The sequence below is a fragment of the Danio aesculapii genome, chromosome 1, assembly GCF_903798145.1.
Source record: "Danio aesculapii chromosome 1, fDanAes4.1, whole genome shotgun sequence".
Taxonomy (NCBI): Eukaryota; Metazoa; Chordata; class Actinopteri; order Cypriniformes; family Danionidae; genus Danio; species Danio aesculapii.
The window spans coordinates 15,660,206-15,680,067 of record NC_079435.1 but is presented as its reverse complement, the minus strand read 5'-3'; the positions used below and the strand labels follow the sequence as shown (position 1 = coordinate 15,680,067).

The following is a 19,862-nucleotide window of genomic DNA, read 5'->3' as shown; positions in this document are numbered from 1 at the left end:
AACCTCTCCTTAAGAATCTCTTTTGTCCTTTTATTTACAACACCAATATATTAAAAGTCAAAATAAGCATTCCTTTATAACACTACATCGTACATTAAATTCACAGAAGAAAGTTTGACGTGAAACCTGCAGTCGTTTGAGAAATGTGATGTACTTTGTCATGTGTATGTACAGATTTACTAGGCCCACTGACCTTCAGTCCTCATGCAAAATGCACCAGGCACTAGCATAGGAATGTTCCATTAAGTATAGTCTTGTGGGGGTGTGAATCATATGCCCTGACCAGAGGGTGTAATTCGCTCCTGAACCACTAAGTGAAGGAGATGATTCTGTTCTGCCGAAAGGAGAGGCCTGTCGGGAGAGACGATATAGTTATTCAAAGCAAAGGCTTCAGTATAATACAAAAGCAAGAAATGCAGAAAGCTCACCACAGTTCTGTCTGGAGAGCTTTGAGAGATTCTGTATCCTTTTCCTGACAGGCCATCTGACCAAACAGACCATTTACACACTTTAACACCACAGAAGCTCTGCTAGCAGTCAGTTTATAACATTTGAGATAACCTAGCACATTATAAAATGCAGTCCAAAATTAAGAAACCACTAGCCGTTTGATCACAGCAGAAACGATGATATTGCAAATCTTTTCATATTTACTCATTTAAAGGTGCAGTAGGTGATCTGCCAAAATGCTAACCGGTTAGGATATCTTTGAAACACAGCTCCTCCCCTGCAGTCCAAAGCCATGCCTCCTGAAACACGAACACGCACCTTAAAGACGTCAGTAGACAACCCACTAGATCATGTCACTCGCCAGTTAGAAAACTTTATTGTACTTTAGAATACTACAATTCAGTTGTATAGCAAGCAAAACTTGTCAAAATGTGCAATATTTCATGCATGCAAGGGTTGCTGGTCTTACTCTCTCATGCACTTTGTCCTAAAGCGACTACTGTATGCTTAGTGGTTCAGGGTTCATACAGTCATGAAAAACCTGTAAAAGTCATGGAATTTTGACATGCCATTTTCCAGGCCTGAAAAAGTCATGGAAATTAGTTTAACAAATATCTGTATACTTGAATTAGTGCTGCACGATATTGGAAAAATTACCATATTTTGAATTTCTGTGATATATATATATATATATATATATATATATATATATATAGCGATGTGAATACAATTTCACCAGATGATTAAGCAGGTTTATTTGGACTGATTGGGGAATTTTGTAGAGGAGTGAATCTCAAATAATATATAACAAATAAATTACAAGCATAGATAAATAAAATATAGTAAAGATAAAAGTGAATTATAGTGTTCAGGTATTCACTATTCTGGCACAGATATTGAATAATCAACATTAAACAATATTTAATCTTTATTAAAGTTACAAAAAATTTCTTGTGGCCAGATGTTTTAAAATATTGAAATATTGAAATGTTCAGTCACAGGCCTTAAAGGGACAGTTACTCAAAGATTAAAACGTACTCACTATTTACTCACACTTCACTTGTTTCAATACTATAAGAGTTATTAAATTATATTCTTTTTGTGTTCATTTAAAAAAAGAAAACTCCTAAAATGTTTGAAACAAGTGAAGGGTGTAATGAAAATGGCAAGTAATTTTTGGATGAACTATCTCTTTAAAAATGCATGAAAGTGATAAACATTTACTCCATTATGATTAAATTCTATATTAAACTATAATCCCAAGATTGCATATCCTAAGTTGTGACTATTGCGCATGCACACCTTGCGATATCGATGCTGAAATGATATATTGTGCAGCCCTAACTTGAATATAGATTAGTTGTCTTTACTTCGTTTCTGTCCTTGGCCAAAAACTTGCTCTCACGTTGTTAGTGCTGTGTAAGCATTATCAAAATTAATATAAAAACAAATTTAAACAAAATAGATTGTTGTGTGTTTTATGATATGCTGTAATAAATTTGAATGTCACTGTTTATCTTATTTTTTAACATGTATATGTAGACATTACATTAAACATTTGGCCATGAAAATGTACTTGAAAGTTCTGGAAAAGTCATGGAATTTTAGTAGTAAAAATGTGTATGAACCCTGGTGGTTGGCCAGCAAGGTGCAGGAATTACACTCCTTGCTAAGCCATACTTGCATGCCATTTCAGACCAAATATTCAGAGTAGCATGATAAACAATATGGGGAGCACGTCACAGGTTATCATTGTTCAAAAATGAACAAATGTGAATATAAAACCAACTTCAGCTCAGTAAAGCAAGCTAGGCAGAATATCGCTATTTACTGATGTTTTTTGTTAAACTAAATTAAAATCTACATTATCAATGCTGTAAAAGGTCCCTTATGAAATTGAAAATAGTCACATCAATCTTTCGCCGGCAGATTTTAGTGGCTAAACAACACCTCCGTGCATATAACCCATTTGTACAACAAGCTTTGCATGACTAAAATAGTTTTAAAACAACTTAACCTGTCTAAAAGAAATACTTCAGCCATGGTGTCGCCCTTCCTCTCTCTCTCTCGTGTGCAGGTGAATACAGTGTGCGTGCACATGCAAATGGCGGATCTGTGTGAACAGCTGAACACATATGTACAAATCTACATTTGTTGACAGACAGTTTGGGCTACTTATCAGAATTATGGAAATTATTGGCCTGACAATTTTTAATTGGATGAACATTTTTTAATTTTATGCCTTACCCAGAATATAAAAATATATACAAATACATTTAGATCATTTACTTCAATCATTATTATTGGAATGTGAAAAGACTTTTAATCAGCACAACATAAAGAGTTTTTGAAGACAATCACCTACTGCACCTTTAAATGGCAAAGTGAATTTTTAATATCATCACCATAGTTTTCAGTGTCACTGATTTCTTAAAGATCATTTCTTATAAGTCTCTCTTACTATCAATGTTAAGAGCCCTTGTGCTACTCTTTGTGGAAACCACCCCAGTTTTATTTCTCTTTCAGGACTTTCTATTTGACAAATAGAAAGTTCAGTAGAACGAAAGTCATTTGAAATAATAAAACACTGTAGCATATACGGTCTTCACTGTCACTTTGGATTCAATTAATGCATCCATGCTGAATTAAAGTACTAAATTCATAAACGTTTAAAACACAGCATATTTGCTCTTAGTATATTTCTTCCTTATTATATCCTAATATTTCAAAATCTCTCTTTTTGAACAGGTTTAAAGTAGGTTTGGAAAGCAGATTGTCAACGTGGTGTCTGACTTTTGGACTCCACTATATGTTGTAACAAGCAAATTTGCAGAAGCAGATTCAGAATACGTACCACAACTGACTGTAGAAGGAGGAACACATTTTCTGGAAGGAAGTTTACTAGAGGGAAGAAAGGTAATAACAGTTCATACAGAATAGCAACATCAAAAAACACTGTGCCATAATCTACATCAGCTCCTAAGTCTTACCCTGGCTGTGTGAGTCGAAGGATTCCCAAGCGTATCGTTCTAGTGTCTGAGCGTGTTCGGGTAACAGCTTTTGAGGAGGAGGCTAAAACACAAACACAAACAGACACACAAACAGTGTTACAAAGGGTATAGTAAACAAACATTAGTAACCCTATTTTTAACATAAGAGTGTGACATTAGTGCCAATTTGTAGCTTGAATCTGTGGACTCCCGTGTCCATTTGCTTCCAGCTATTTAGACATTCAAAAGAAGTCTGTTGTTCATTCATTCCTTCATTTTTATCTGCCTTTCCAAGGTTGGGACACTCGGCAACAGTCTGTTGTGCAGCTTCATATTTCAAAGTTGGTGTTTGTCCTTTAATGTTTCAATTTATTATGCAAATCATAAGCAGACTTGTAGCTAGTGCATTTCATTCTTCAAGATATTTACCTGTATCAGCAAATGAATCTGAAGTCTTGCACATTTACAATTACAAAGAATAGTTCACTTCGGGGATGCAAAATAGGGCAAATGGGACTTTATTTGTCAACCTAACAGATTTAAAACATGGAATTCACCTCAAGGAGCATAAGCAGTAAGACCCTGGAGATTTCACACTTTGCTATGATATCCATAAATGCACCTGGAATGAAAACAAACAGAGCAGAATTATGAATCTGTTATATTCTCAACATATATTTAAACTCCTTGATGTTCAGCATTAATCAGAAAAGTGTACTGCATAAACATTTGGGAATAATCAGGAAAATAACAAGCATATATATATATATATATATATATATATATATATATATATATATATATATATATATATATATATATATATATATATATATATATATAAAAATAATAATAATAATGTGAAAATCCCTCAAATTTGGCCACTAATTCTCACATTATGCTGGGTTCAAACCAAAAGCAAATTTAAGTATTTGTGAAAGGAAGCTACATACAAAATCAAAGCAAATGTGTGAATAGAGACAATTTTACAGCGGGTGGTGTAGATGAAGTGAAATGTGCAACACATTTGCTGCAAACATGCAGAAGTCATTTCTTCTTCGTAAGTTCAAAAATGAGCTAGTGCAGAACATTTGAGAGAGGAAAAAAAATAAATAAATAAAAACTGTTCTCCAGGGAAAAAAAAAATGCTAAAAAAAAAAGTTTGATTTGCAAATGCAAGTTGTGCTCTTCCTCACATATTTAGGCATAAAATTATACAAGTCTTCCATATTCAGACCGTGATGGAAATTTAATATTGATGACTGGCAATTATATACTGATTAAGGTTTTGATAAAGTAAAGATCAAATGCATTATAATCATGGTGCTATTACAGCCATGTGTTTAATCTACTTTTTAAGAGTCAAGGAGCTGTAGCGAAATGCTTATTTAAAACATTGTAACATTGCCTTTAATCCTTTCATGCATATGATCACACTGGTGTGATCAGCCTTGGCTGGTCCCTGAAGCATACGATCACATCAGTGACAGAGAAAGAGGTGCCCAGCACATGTCATAATTCACAATTTATCTGTGCTTTCAAACAAATAACATTTATTTTAGGTTTCAGACATTCAATACACAAAAAAAAATTGTAAAATACACGCGGATGTCTGTGGAGACGACAATAATAATTATTTTTCAATACAATGCGCTGCAGGAGAGGGTGTAGTCTAGATGGGATACAGCTGAGAATACTCACGTCAATATAGCATAATTTTTGTGATGCTTTACAACAAATAATATTTTTACATTACCGTGTGGGTTTAGGGTTGAAGTAGGGGTAAATGCTAATAAAATACAATGAATGCGTAATTTAATAAATAATATAAATACTTCTTGTTAACTTCCGATTGCAGCTGTATCCTTTCTAGCAACAACAGCAGTGCACATTACCCGTCATAACAAAGAACACAATCATGATTAAGCTGTTTAAAATACAAAATGTATGTTCTATCACATAATTATGAATGGGAGTTTCAGAAATTTCACAATATTATTAAAACATTTATCAATACTTACAGAAAAGGGCAAAAAGAAACAAAATACGAGATATACATAGATCATTGGGGCTGGTGGGTCATGTGATAGACTTGACGCGTTGCCAGAACGCATTGTATTCCAACAAACGGTCACCAAAAAAAAAAGTCACGAAGGAGGGTCAGCTGGAGTATTTAAAACTCTCGGGTGAATGCCTGTGAGCCCATCCTTCTTTTGCTCACAGAGGCTGTCTTAGAGAATTAAAGCAGTTAAAAGACAAACTTTGTCTGACTTTATTCAATTTCAGTCTTCACATTAAAATATTTTCCTCTACCTCACATATTAAGGTATTACATTATAAAAGTCTTTCGTATTCATACCGACAGGTGTGTTTGTCCCAGGTAGCTGTAGTCCTCTTTCCTGACACATGTGCTGCATCTCAGAGAGCACAGCAAGAGCGCCGTCGTAATCACCTGCGCATCAAACATCACATAACTGTTGGGACGACCAAAAAACCTTCATCAGAAACCTTCATCAATCAGTCTCTGAACTCACGGGTCAGTATTTTGCAGGAGGCCATTTCCCACAGCGACAGCAGGGCTTCAATTGGCATCTGGATCTGCAGTTCTGCAGCTCTCTGGAAATGAATGATGGCCTCTCCTGGGCGGTTCATCTCCTACACACAAATATATAAACAGGAGCACGTCAGGATTGAGCTCTGAGCAGAGTGGTGCAATTTTAATGCATTTATATAGAAGAAACAGCCCCGTGTGTTGCAATGATGAATGCCTCACCTTCAGAGCATTGCCAAGCTCCAGTGAGAGACTGGCCGCCATAACAGGCTGATTCATCTCAATATAGACCTGAACAATATATAAGTACATATTTGCAGTATAACATCTAAGAAAAAACACAAAATCTGCACGTGATTGCAAGATTTTAGGGTTTTTTTACTTCAAATTTTCAAGTTTTACAAGCATTTCATCATGAAACAGCTGAGAAGCGGCAAGCAAAAGACTAACTAACGATTATTTTAAGATAAACTGGATTAAAATATACAGTGGGGAAAATAAATATTGAACACGTCATGTTTTTTCCTGGGAATAATATTTCTAAAGGAGCTGTTGACATGGAATTGAACAAGATTTTGGTAAAAAAAAAATACAAATATAAAATAAAAGTAAAAAAAACAAAGGAAAATAACAATGAAATGACACAAGGAGAAAGCCCTGAACTACTGAAATGTATTTAATACTTTAAGCTGCCATCACCAAAAAAAGCCTTTTATATAAAGTTGACTCTCATATGGAGAATGGAGTCACATGCATTGCTCAGGTGTAAGTTTTTCACAGTCTTCAACAAAGTGTAAAAATCTTGATGGTTCTATGGGTCTCGTCTTTCAAATCTGATATCTTTATTTTCTATTCTATATTGGTCTCAAGTGAGGTGATTGGCTGGGCCATTCTACAGCTTGATTTTCTTTCTCTGAAAGTATTTGAGAGTTTCTTCTGCTCTGTTTTTGATCGCTGTCTTGCTGAAATGTCCACCCTGGTTTCATCTTCATCATCATCCTGGTAATGTAGATGTTGGACTGAAGCAGCTGATATTAATTTACAATGAGGAAGGGCAGAGGGTTGCTGAAGAACTACTAAGAGATTTCAGCTGCTGTCTGGGCTTTCATTTCCTTTCTACACCTTCCTTTCTTCATGTGTTCAATACTTCTTCCCTGCGTCATTTTATTTTATCACACATAACTTAATTTGTAAAGGAATTAGATTTGTTTTCTTTGCATATATGGATTTTTTGGATTGTTAACAACATCCGGGCAAAATTTCAAATTCTCGTCACCATTAGAAGTATGTTTTCTGAGAAAAATAGTGACGTGTTCAATACTTATTTTCCCCGCTGTATGTTGTTTTGCTTTTATTGGTTGCTTGAATGTTCAACGTCATCCTATATTCTTCTATAAAAGCAATGTTACTCAGTGAATGAGGGATTAGTGTTTTTTTTTAAACAAAAATTATATATTTTTTAAAGGGGCTATATGCAGTGTTTATAGGTGTTAACAGCTTTTAACTAAACTTATAAATGAGACTTGTTACCTAGCAGGTTGTCTTTAAAAGCTCATAGACTGATGTATGTGAAAGACACAGGCAAATTAAAAGGATGTGTTTGTCTATGCACAATTTTTAGAACGTCTTTTCTGTTCTATGACACACAAAACCAATGCTTATAATACGATAATGCTGAGAGAGCTATTCTCTACTATAGCAATGTGTCAAACATTTTTTTTTTTTTCAAACTCTAATCTTTCATAGCCAGATCTATACAGTCTATGGTCTCAATTATGCTTTATAATATGGTCTACTTTATACTATATTAGAACACACTTTATAATATAACCCATCATAACAGTATAATTTGAATGACCTCGTATACTTCTTTTTACTTCTAAAATCAACAGTTAAAAAGATCTTTGCTGTGAGTATATTGGGTATTGTATCACATTCAGTCTCTTTTATGTTACATGTGTATGACTGAGAGCATAATTTGTTGACTGAGAGCACCAATGTTGCTAATAACAAGCTTTTCTCAATTGTACATATAACCCCTTTAAGTTAAATAAACATTTAAAAATGCATATTAAAATTGGAGGCCAACTTTCTGCAAAATAATGAATTTTGTGTTTATATATGCTTATCTGCAAAAGCTGTGAGAAAATGATTGCGATAAATACCTTAATAGCAAAACTATAACAGTTCATTGCTGCCTGCATATTCTCATCAAAGCCTGGGGCCCTCAGTGCTCTGGTCTCCTGCTCTGAGGCCAGAAAGAGCCGCGCTGCATCCGTCAGAGCCAAGGCTTCCCCTGGAGCATTGAACAGCGTCTGCTCACAGCTACAGAAATAAATAAATAAAATGTACATGTTCTATAAAGATCACTGGCTTTTACTTTTTTTACATGCCACAAACTCGCAAATATGATCATCTTCTTAGGAGGGACCTCCCATTAAGTCTGCACAATATTGGATGATTCAAATATCTTAATTTGGAAAGAATTTATATTTTTATATTGAATGGGATGATTCTGTAAGGGAGTGCATATGCATGATATATAACAAACTAGCTACAAGTATAGATAAATACAATAAAGAAAAAGATACAAGTGAAATAAAGTGTTTTTATCATTTTTCGAGTCTAACATAATTTAGGTACACAAATTAAAACATAATTTAATTCAAATTATCGTTATTAATTGTTACAAATGGTACAATTTCTTATGCATGATTGCTTTTAAAATCCTTATTCCATGACAGGCCTCAAAAACACATGCAATTTAATAAATTAAAATACAAACTCAACATTGCATATCATGCGACTATTGCAAATGATCACAGTTATACCAATGCAGAAATGATATATTGTGCAGCACTACCTCCAATTCTTAAATTTAAAATGCAACGATACATTTAAGCACATAAATACCGTGTAAAAATAATATGATAAACATTTGGAAAATATTTAGTTTTTATTACATCATTACTTTTTTTAGGACACTATATTACTCTACTGTTAGATATAGCATTCATGTCAATCCAGTTCAATTAATTGACAATAAATATTTTAATAAAATGTTTTTAAATTTTATTTCAATTCAATTGTATTACTCATCTAATAAACATTATTTAAACTTTAATATATTTATTAAATATATAAATAAGACTTTACTTGATAAAACAGTTAACATTTAATAATTAAATAATAATTTACATTTTAAATGTAATAACATTACATTTTAAATAAATGTTTCGATTATTTATGGCCCTCAAACAGAGATGGATGTAGAAATATATGAAATGTTATGAGTGATTGTTGTGTTCTTTTACCGAGCCATAGCGAGATTACAGAAGGCTGCATACTGAGGACAGTCCTGCTGTTTTAGCTCCTTAGCCAACTGACCTGTGGAAACATGTCAAATAGTATTTATTAATACAAAAATTACACTTCCAACTATAAAGACAGGATTATAGCCATCATTTAATACAATATTGGGTTAAAGCTGGTTTTATATTCGCACATTCAGACTTTCTCCCTAATATAATTTCAGAAAATTTTTATTTGCAAATTCTTAATGGGGAAATCATATTAGCAGCTAATGGCTACTAAAGTACAACATTGTTTAAATGGTGCTAATGTTGTTTTGAAGTCATACCTAAATGCGATTTCAGACCCAATATTCAAAGTAGTAAACAATATAGGGATCGTTAAATGAACGAATGTGCGAATATAAAAGTAACTGTAGCACAATTAATACAATACATACCAAATTGTTCACTTGCTTCTGCGACATTAGGCTTCCGAAGAAATCGTCTGTGGTTTCAAGAAGAGCAACTTATTAAGGCTTTGATAACAGTATGAGATTTGACAGCTGAACATTTATACCAGCTCCTTTAGAACTGTTCGGCATGTAGCTGCTTGACATTAAACATCTACAAGATACAATATTTACACATGCATCTTTAGTAATTTCACAATTATGGTCTAACGTTAATTTCTTCATTTAGATCCTCTTTACTTGCAATTAGCAAATGGCTAGTGAGGGTTGTGTTACGTTAGCCTTGACAAGACGTTCTGTGTTTTTGGGCGACGGTTTAAAAAAACAACGTCAATTATCTACCAGAAGACAAGTTAAAACAATATTTAGTTCGTATCAGAAAGCTTTTCAGCTCTTACTTCTTCAGTTTATTTGACACCGCCCGGTAGCGCATCAGAAAATCTCCTTCGGCTGCCATTGTTGATATTCAGGTGGAGGGTAAACATACCGGAAGCCGCTCTCAGATTGTTTCCATTGGTTGCCTACATCTGAAGCTGTCTTTTAATTGGTTCACAAAGGGTAAGGGCGGGTTTATTGTTGTGAGTTAAAAAAAAAAAACCACACATTGATTCAGAAATCAGTTTCTTTCATTTATTTTGCAGTATTTTAATATACAACTTGTACAATAAAAATAATAAATTATACATAGCTAGATTTACACCAAGTACATTCTAGCAGGTAAAAAAATATTTACAAATTCATTCATTACTTTATGTTTATTCACAGATTTTCATAAATAGAATCAAGTGCTTCATCTTCTAGTACTTTGCAGTCCTGAAAAAAAGCACAGCAAAACAAACTATTGGTATTCCGAAACAACACTCAGTTGTACTTAAGACGTTTTCTCTTAGGCGAAAAAAAAATCTTTATTCCACACTATTAATTTTTCCATCCGCTGTATATTTATAAGACTCCACACATTTTTCCTCTATTAAAGGGCACCTATGATACAAAAAAAAAAAAAAAAACGGTTTGATGCTGTTTGGACAGAACTGTATGTAGGTATAGTGTGTCCACATTCATATTGGGGTGATATAAACTAGTGTTGTCACTAGGGCTCTTGATATAAAAAAAAATCAGACATTGCGATATTTTGTATTTCTGTGATATATATTGCGATGTCCTGTAAATACAATTTCCCTACATGAATTAAATAGCCCTATTTGGAGCCAATGTATTAATTGTCAACCGATTGTCATGATTTTGTAGGGGAACAAATCGTGCATGTAATGTAAAATGCGAAAATAAGAGTGAAATAAACAGTGCTTTAAAGTTTTCAGGCTACAGTCAAATCATATTCAGGTACAGAAATAAAAAAGAGCCAAATTTAAAATAACATTGCACAGACTTTACTGTTTAAACATTCATTCATTCATTTATTTGTTTTCTTTTCGGCTTAGTCTCTTTATTAATCAGGGGTCGCCACAGTGGAATGAACCGCCAACTTATCCAGCATATGTTTTATGCAGCAGATGCCCTTTCAGCTGCGACCCATCACTGGGAAACATTCATACACACTAATTCACACACACACTACAGACAATTTTAGCTTACCCAATTCACCTATAGCGCATGTGGGGGAAACCGAAGCACCCAGAGAAAACCCACGCGAACACGGGGAGAACATGCAAACTCCACACAGACCCAGCCGAGGCTCGAACCAGCAACCTTCTTGCTGTAATCATGCTACCCACTCCACCCAGTGGGTAGCAATCGTGCTAGCCACTGCGCCACCGTGACGCCCACTGTTTAAGCAGTTCAATAAAATTATTTTCTATTAAATATTGTGTCTGAATGCTCTTAGTGCTTAAAAACATGTGCAAACAATAAACTTTTACTCCATTATGGTTAAACTCTGCAGTAACTCCACAAATGTCATTTATTTTGAACTGTGGCTATATGATTCCAGTTTAATAATGTATATAATCCTAAACTATACAATTCCAACTCAACATTCTAGATCCTGCGATGTGACTATTGCAGATGTGCACATTCCGATATCGATGCTAAAACGATATATTTTGCAGCCCTAGTTATCGCGATACTAAAATTTGGTATCAATCAGTACTGAAATTTTTAAAACATCCATTTCCCGCAAACATTTAAGAGCTGTTGATCATGTTCTTAAACAGCACTGATTTGCCAGTGTGTTCACGTGCTCAACAGAAATGACTGTGATTGGCCGTGATGGTCATCAGTTCACCAAACTCACCTCTGTTTAGTGCAAATACAGATACAGGAACAGTGGAGCATTTTAAAGCCGCGAAGATCAGTCCATTCATCAGTGGACTGCTTGTATGTCAGCTCATAGACAGACCAGTACATATTCATGGAAATGGACGTTTTAAAGAACGTGCACAACAGTGCTTAAATGTTAGCGGAAATAGACGTTTTTAAAATTTCAGTACCAATAGGTACTGAATTCTAGTATCCTGATAACACTAATATAAACACAACACGTCTTTTTAAAAAATTTTCTGACGTTAAAATAGGATCTAGATCCCAATGATTTTGAGGCATACCAAAACATGATGTAGGAGTGCAGCGTTCCCTGCCCACCGAATTGACTGACAGGAGCGTATTAACATGTCTCCATAGTAACGTGTATACACATGTCCACAGAACAGGATTTGCAAAGAAACTGGGATTAAAAGGTCGGTTCCGACTCTGTGTGATCAGCTGCACCTCAAAAATGAGTTTTACAAGTTTAAAACGTTTTTAAAACAGTGCATGTTTGTAATAAAGACAGTGTCAGTAAACGTGTGTGTGTCCTGCAAACACAGCTTTTGTGTGTGACTCATCGTTTCAGAAAGGCTTGAATAAACTCCAACACAAATACACCAAATAAACTTACTTGGTATTTTTGACTAATGAGCTGTATTTATGCTTCATCTGTGTCTGTTTCTGTCACTGACTGCTGTTTATCTGATGTAATGCAGTAGAAGCAAACATGCACATGGGAACGGTGGGTTAAGGGAACCAGCTCATTCGTATTTAAAGACTACAGGCTATTTAAAGACTACTTTAAAGGCTAAAAACGGCGACACTTTGCTTACAGCTCAAAATGGGTATCCGCTGCGTTGTCTAATAAATAATCTGATGGGTATTTTGAGCTGAAATCTTACAGACACATTATGGAGACACAAAAGACTTATCTTACATCTTGTAAAAGTGGTAAAATACTAGCCCTTTCATCAAAGTGCACCATTGTTCCACATGGTAAACAAACCTTTATATGGGATATATTCTTCACTGTGTTTCCTTCATCTGCTGTCGTATCAGGATGCAATGTATCATAAACAGAGTCTGATCTGTATTGTAGAGCCTGTCAGAAATGATGTATTACTTTATTTGAGACTGTATTTATAATACTTATTAAACCAAGGATAAAATAGACAAACAAATGCCATGGAAAATATAAATAAAACACAATCCAGAGAAGCAAAAATAATATCTCACAGTGTATAATGACGCAGATCCGGCATCCTCATCCGGGATGACATCATCACTCTCCTCTGCTCTCTGCTCCGCTACTTCATTTTCATCATCTCTACACGGAGGCTTTTCCTAAAACAGATTAGCTTACAGCTAAAAGTGCCAGTATGACATGTGGATTTCTGGAAAGTACACTTCTGTGCTTTTTTGGCCATCACAGAACCATCTCGCAACCAAAACGTAACTCTTAACAGCACATCTTGAGCTGGGATTACACATGTTGCTTAATAACACTGAGCCAACAGTAGTTACAGCTAACAAATTTATCTTTTAAAAAGTTGTTATGAGAATAGTATTTAAAATAATGTTAATGCAACATTCTGCTAACCTTATTTTAGACTCTTTGAGTGTTTATTTGTAACATTTCAAGAATTTCAAGGCTAACATCCTGCAGATATCATTTATAAAGTATGAATAACATCACATATAGACATTCTCAGAACATTTTCTCTCAGCATAATGAAAATGAATGTCAAATATTATTACATTTATAGGAAGATTTGTTAGATGTTATTTGAATGGTGTCCCAGCAAGCATTTTTTTAAAAGATGTCTAATAGATGTCTAATAGACTTCTAAACATAGTCATCTTGACTAAAACAAGGCTAAATTTGAGCTGTCAGTGAAAATCTAATAGACGTCTAAGAATAGGCCAAAACTAGACTAGTCATCAAATAAACATAAATGAATGACTACCAGTGGAGGAAAGATTATTGAAGAATCATACTCAAGTAAAAGTTCTATTTCTTGCTCAAAAATGTAGTACAAGTAGAGTAAAAGAATCAGTTGTGAATATTACTCAAAGTATAAGTAAAAAGTAGACCTTTTAAAAGTACTCAAGAGTAGTGAGTAGTGAGTATTACACTGTTAAAAGCGGATGCGTTTACATGTAATTTGTGCATGTGTATGTAAATGTAACATTTTGTAGTGCATTTAGTTATTGCCCAGCAGGCACACAACGTCATATGACGTTAATATTAGGTTAGATTTAGGTTGTCATGTCAGGTGACCAATATTTAATGTCTAGCCAGCGTCTAAGGACAATGTTACTATGATGTCCAATAATGATGTCTAATTATGTTGATATTTGGTCGATTTTAGGTTGTTAGAAAATGACCAAAATCCAACATCGAACCAACATCTTAAATCAACATCATATTGATATCAAATACTGACATTAATTCATCAGGTATGGCTACCAAAATCCAACATTTGATAGACGTCATAGTGGTAACATCATAAGACGTTGTTACTTGGTTGGTTTTAGGTTGGTTGCTGGACCTGCTGGATGTTTAAGGCCAAATGGGTCATCTTACAGTAAACATCTGACATCTTGTCATCAGCGACATGCATCTGAACAGTCTCTGGGTCAATGCGTGTAAAGATTTTGGACAACTTCTTGGACACTTTTAATGCTTCCAAACAGTACGCTGCAATTATAAATCGCCCATGTCTTGAGGTAGTTCACTATGATGCAATTGACCTTCTATGTAGATTTGATTGGACAGGAATCACAGGACTGATTTTTCTAATCCCCATAGACAAGAAACAGTAAAGTAGTGACTGCGGGTTGAAGGAAAGTAATGGAGTAAAAGTACCGATACAGCTCTAAAATGTACTCAAGGGAAAGTAAAAGTACATGTTTTTAAAACTACTTAGTGAATTACAATTCCTGAGAAAAACTACTCAGTTACAATAATTTGAGTATTTGTAATTAGTTACTTTACACCACTGATAACTACACATATAAAGTCTGTCTAATCTGTCTATTTGATGACTAGTCTCGTTTTGTGCTATTCTTGGATGTCTATTAGATTCACTTTCAGCCCAAGTTTAGCCTTGTTTTAGCCAAGTTGTCTATGTTTAGATGTCTCTTAGATGTCTGTCAAACAATTTTGCCTGTATACTGTATGTTTTTGTTTGTTTTTTAGTTTTTTTGGGCTGTTTTTTTTGGGCTTTCTACTAATTTAAAAAAATCACCTACATCTTGGATGGCCTGAGTGCGAGTAAATTAACTGCACATTTTAATTTTGGAGTCCATTTAAATGAGACAAATGAGAAAAAACGGAATTGTTATAGTACTTCTTTTGTTTTTATGAGACAATGTGTAGCCAGAGGTTACCTTATAGCTCTTTAATATACACAGTGATCCAGCAACACTGAAGATAAGAAGAATTCCTGAGATTGCCATCATGATGATGTAGTCTATGTGTAACTCATCAGGTGGTTCCTCGTAACCTTTATCTGCATCACAGGGAATTGGTATGGAAGAGAAGAAGTCATTTTTTCTGTCTCAATATTTGCAACATTTTATTTTTGCTGAAAGTGGCAGTTTCAATTAAACGTCACATGGCTTAACTCACATGCTTTCTATTGTTGTCATCATTTTTATGCATCTAAAAATAGCCATTTTATTCTATCAAACCCGTTGAATGGGTCACAAGTCACACATCTAACAAATTAGACAAGTTTTAAGACTCACGTCTGTATTTATAAATGTCTAAATTGCAGCTGATCTATTCATAATAATAATATAATCAATGAAATGCAGACTCACCCCTAACTTGAACCACCCAATACACTTTTTGGTTTTCATAACGAAAATTGTAATTGCCAGAACTGGAGTTATTGTGCATTTTGATATGAGCAGGCACCGTCCTTGTTTCTTTATGAAATCCCCCATTTAGTTCTTTTTTCCAAATATTTCTTTTCTGAGTGTAGCATTCAAGTTTCAAAGAGGAGTTTGCAGCAATGACCACTTTCAGGTTGAACTCAAGAGTATCTCCTGCTAGAGCCACTATGGTTCTGTTCAGCATATCGATTGAAAGACTGGCTGGAGGGAGAAAGAGAAATTAAAATATGTGTTATTGATACGTCAGTGCTCTACTGATATTTATGTAACTTCTTACAGGGATGGTTCACCCAAGGCTGAAAATAATAATTGTTATTATTTACTCATCACTTTCTTCACAACCCTGTTTCAGTTTATTTCCTCTGTTGAACGCAAAAAAAAGAAGATATTTTGAAAAATGTTAAATGCTGAATAGTACTCGTTTTTCCTATGGAAGTCAATGGTTACAGGTTTCAAACATTTTTTTAAATAACCAAATTTTCCAACAGAGAGTCATAAAGGTTTTAAACCACTTGAGAGTGAGTGAATAGTGAGTAAATTTCTATTTTTGGGTGAACTATATCTCAAAAACATATGTGGGTGCGCTTTCAGCAATACGGTGATGTTAAACACAACATTGCAATGATAAATAAATAATAATCAACATTACCTTGAGTTTCATGCCAACAGTACAGAATTACAATCCAGCGAAGGACGTGTTTGGCTGCATACATCCTGATAAACAAAATTAAAATTTCCAAAAACAATTAGGCAGTCTATCAGTTGTCCCATTAGAGATTAGACATCACTCTCCATCCAGCAAACCATTTTCAAGACCAATAAAGAGCTAACGAACAGTTTTCAGTCCAAACATCACAGGAAGTTAAACTAAATTACACCACAGTGGACGTTCACAGGATCTCGAGGTACAATCTTCTCGGTTTCTCATGCAGTTGTTACTTCCTCTCTCGGTCTTCAAGCTCACTTCCTTAATTCTGACCTTTTATAGAGTTGTTTTTGGCATATTGGTAACTAATAGTTTCAATTAAAGGACTAGTTATCCAAAATAAATGAGAATTCGGTCATCATTTACTCTCCCTTCACTTGATCCAACTCTCTTTACATTTCTCCTGTTGAACACAAAAGAAGATATTTTCAAGAAAGCTGGAAACCACTGACCTCCAGTAGTTTTTTTTTTTTCTGCTATAGATGTCAGTGGTTACAGGTTTTCAGAAACTTAGTATTCAGCAAGTCGTGTCTTCAAAATATCTTCTTTTGTGTTCAACAGAAGAAAGAAAATCATTTATTCATTCATTTTCCTTCGGTTTGGTCCCTTATTTTACTAATCAGGGTTCACCACAGCGTAATGACCTGCCAACTACTCCGGCATATGTTTTACGCTGCAGACACCCTTCCGACCTCAACCGAGTATTGGGAAAAGAAAGAAAATCAAAGGTTTATAAGTACTTGAGGGTGATTAAACTTTTATCTTTAGGTGAACTATCCCTTCAAAACTAAATTTCAATAGTTTCAAGTTACGGAAATATACGGTTGACCTCTTTAAAATTGATTACAGCATTTGTAAGATGCAATCACACTTTATTTTGATGGTCCGTTTGTTGAATTTAAGCTACATTGCATCTACATGCCAACTAATTCTCATTAGATTATAAGTAGACTGATAGGTTTGGGGTTGGGTTTAGTGAGTTGACATACTTGTAAAGTTTCTTAAAGTCAGTTAAATGTCTGTTGAAGGAGCAGTATCAACAGATATTAAGCAGACAGTCTACTACTCAAATTCACCATCAAAATAAAGTGTAACCTAAGATGCTTATAGTTATGCCTAGCCTATGTTTATACTGAAATAGTAAACACGGTATTATGCTAGTATGCAAGCCTGCTGCTCCGCATTCGGGAATTAGGCTATTGGGTTTTAAAATAGTGTTCTTTGACCAGCAGGTGGCAGCGGAAGAGCACACGACACATTCTGAACAAACGTCTGTCTCACATCAAATAAAGAGGAGTTCCAAAATCATCAAAAAACGAGTTACGTAATGATTACATCACTGGCACCGAAATACACATAATTAGCGCCAGAGCAGATAAATCAAAAACAGCCGTACAGAACCGCTCAAACACACTTTTCCCTATTTTTAAAGTACACGTGAGTCTTCTGAAAAAAGTCTCTATTTAAATCTCTATTTATCCGGTTCATAGCCAGCCTGGTGGTTCTTTTTTTCTCAAAAAGTGGATCTTTTTGCAATTATTCGCCTGATTTTCAATTGAATTATGAAATTTAAATACTGCATTTTAGTGACATTTTAAGCACTGTGCTGAATCAGCCTGTCAAATGGTCATCATAACCACACTTTTTGACTATTGTAGCCAAAATAGTATACAAATAATTTTTTATATGTGCCACTTTTGGTGCCTCACACCTAATCTGTCATTTTTTGTTTCAATAAGGTCCAAGATTTACAGTAAAAGTTTCTTGTGAAATATTTTCTCCATTTTAAAAACAATACAGCAGCAAAAAATGACTTCACTTACGTCAGATTGTGTGTTTTCTTGCACAGCTGGATGTTGGACTCATGAAAAATATTTGTTTGCAATGGCCAAAGCTAATTAGCTGAAGTCACACCGAACCAACAGCCAATGGAAAATTCTGTTTAGTCTTTTTGATGATGGCATAGCAGTCAAAATAAAACAAATAAGCTCATGTATGGGAAAAATTCTGGACCTTAGTGAGGAGTTGGTCTTCCAAACCAACCGAACCCCCACTGGCTACAGGCCTGAAGTAGATATATCGACATAATTGTTTTATGAAATGTATAAAAAAAAATTACCCACATTGCATATTTGAAATAGTTTTATATTCAGGCTTAATATGTTTGTCAAAGATAAAAAGACTGCGATAGAGAGATAAATGGAGAGCTAAAAGAAAAGAAGAGCGAGGAATTCAGTTAGAGGTGACAAATTGCCTTATTTAATGAGAAGCAGGTGCATGAGGGCCTTGTGACTCCTGAACTGAAGTATAGAAATACTCACATTCTACAAAAACACATACCACAAAAACAGAGAGGGAGAGAGAGAGAGAGAGAGAGAGAGAGAGAGAGAGAGAGAGAGAGAGAGAGAGAGGCGCAACAAATATAACATCTGGATACCAGGGAATAAAAATATTTCCTGCTCCATAATCTCCCTCAAATTTTTCTTTGTGCTGTCATTACACTCTTAAAAATAAAGGTTCTTTAACAGCACTGATGGTTCCATGAAGCTCTTTTAACCCCCAAAGAAACTTTACATTACACAAATGTTTTATTACAGTGAAACAAATGTTTTTATTATTAAAATGTCCTAAGAAAAAAAATGATTCTTTAAAGAACTGTTCACTGAATGTCTTTCGGACAAAAGTACCACTGTAAAAACTTGAACCTTTGACTTTTTAAGAATGTATGAAAGTCCACTTGGACCAGATATTTCTAAATTCATTCATTTGGAGTCGAAGCGAGAATGTAATTTTTTCATCACATAAATATAGTTTACTTGTTTATAGCCATTCTTGGATTGTTTGGGATTCAGGAAGTAAGCAGTGTCTTGTAATTGCTTTTTTTGGCTGTGATTATTAAAATATCAAGTAAGTATTTTTTTTTCAGATTTACCTATTTGGATATCAGAGCTTCCAAAATAAATAACCATGAATCGAAAGAGTAGTGTAAAATGAAGTATGTTTTCTATAACTCCATGTACTTCTACCCAAAAATTGTTTTATTTCTGGACAGTCCCAAAAAATGTGCCTATGATTAGGTTCTTGAGACCCGCATTCAGTGGTGTAAAGCAACAAATTACAAATACACAGGAATTGTATTTTGAGCAGTTTTAAAAATGTGTACCTACATTACTAACATTACTTTCCCTTGAGTACATTTTTAGAGCTGTATCGGCACTTTTACTCCACTACTTTCCT

The 19,862-nt window shown here is 34.5% G+C and overlaps 2 protein-coding genes across 2 annotated transcripts; both read right to left on the bottom strand.

Annotated features, from left to right (window-relative positions):
* Positions 1-9: 9 nt before the first annotated feature.
* f8a (coagulation factor VIII associated) lies at positions 10-10,241 on the bottom strand. The gene is made up of 12 exons (XM_056456694.1): positions 10,153-10,241; positions 9,743-9,789; positions 9,306-9,378; positions 8,157-8,316; positions 6,214-6,282; positions 5,975-6,095; positions 5,800-5,892; positions 3,998-4,062; positions 3,441-3,522; positions 3,305-3,351; positions 429-484; positions 10-351 (listed from the first exon to the last, which is right to left on the bottom strand). Exons 1-12 carry the CDS (start codon positions 10,209-10,211, stop codon positions 270-272), a joined length of 954 nt encoding a protein of 317 aa, XP_056312669.1. The 5' UTR covers positions 10,212-10,241; the 3' UTR covers positions 10-269.
* Positions 10,242-10,457: 216 nt separating this feature from the next.
* On the bottom strand, positions 10,458-16,807 carry si:ch211-243a20.4 (NFAT activation molecule 1). Its single transcript, XM_056468713.1, has 6 exons — positions 16,569-16,807; positions 15,845-16,120; positions 15,410-15,531; positions 13,253-13,360; positions 13,023-13,118; positions 10,458-10,567 (listed from the first exon to the last, which is right to left on the bottom strand). The coding sequence occupies exons 1-6, from the start codon at positions 16,630-16,632 to the stop codon at positions 10,514-10,516; spliced, it is 720 nt and encodes a 239-aa protein (XP_056324688.1). The 5' UTR covers positions 16,633-16,807; the 3' UTR covers positions 10,458-10,513.
* Between the last annotated feature and the right edge of the window lie 3,055 nt (positions 16,808-19,862).

What these genes read in the sequence shown, in the direction of transcription:
- si:ch211-243a20.4 (XM_056468713.1), bottom strand. Translation starts at nt 16,632, where the DNA reads ATGTATGCAGCCAAACACGTCCTTCGCTGGATTGTAATTCTGTACTGT. An exon ending in TTGGGTGGTTCAAGTTAGGG is followed by an intron (nt 15,532 to 15,844) that starts GTGAGTCTGCAT and finishes CCTGTGATGCAG; the next exon opens with ATAAAGGTTACGAGGAACCA. An exon ending in AGAATATATCCCATATAAAG is followed by an intron (nt 10,568 to 13,022) that starts GTTTGTTTACCA and finishes GCTTTTTTTCAG; the next exon opens with GACTGCAAAGTACTAGAAGA.
- f8a (XM_056456694.1), bottom strand. Translation starts at nt 10,211, where the DNA reads ATGGCAGCCGAAGGAGATTTTCTGATGCGCTACCGGGCGGTGTCAAAT. An exon ending in GTGTCAAATAAACTGAAGAA is followed by an intron (nt 9,790 to 10,152) that starts GTAAGAGCTGAA and finishes TTGAAACCACAG; the next exon opens with ACGATTTCTTCGGAAGCCTA. An exon ending in TACTGCTTATGCTCCTTGAG is followed by an intron (nt 3,523 to 3,997) that starts GTGAATTCCATG and finishes TTTGTGTTTTAG; the next exon opens with CCTCCTCCTCAAAAGCTGTT.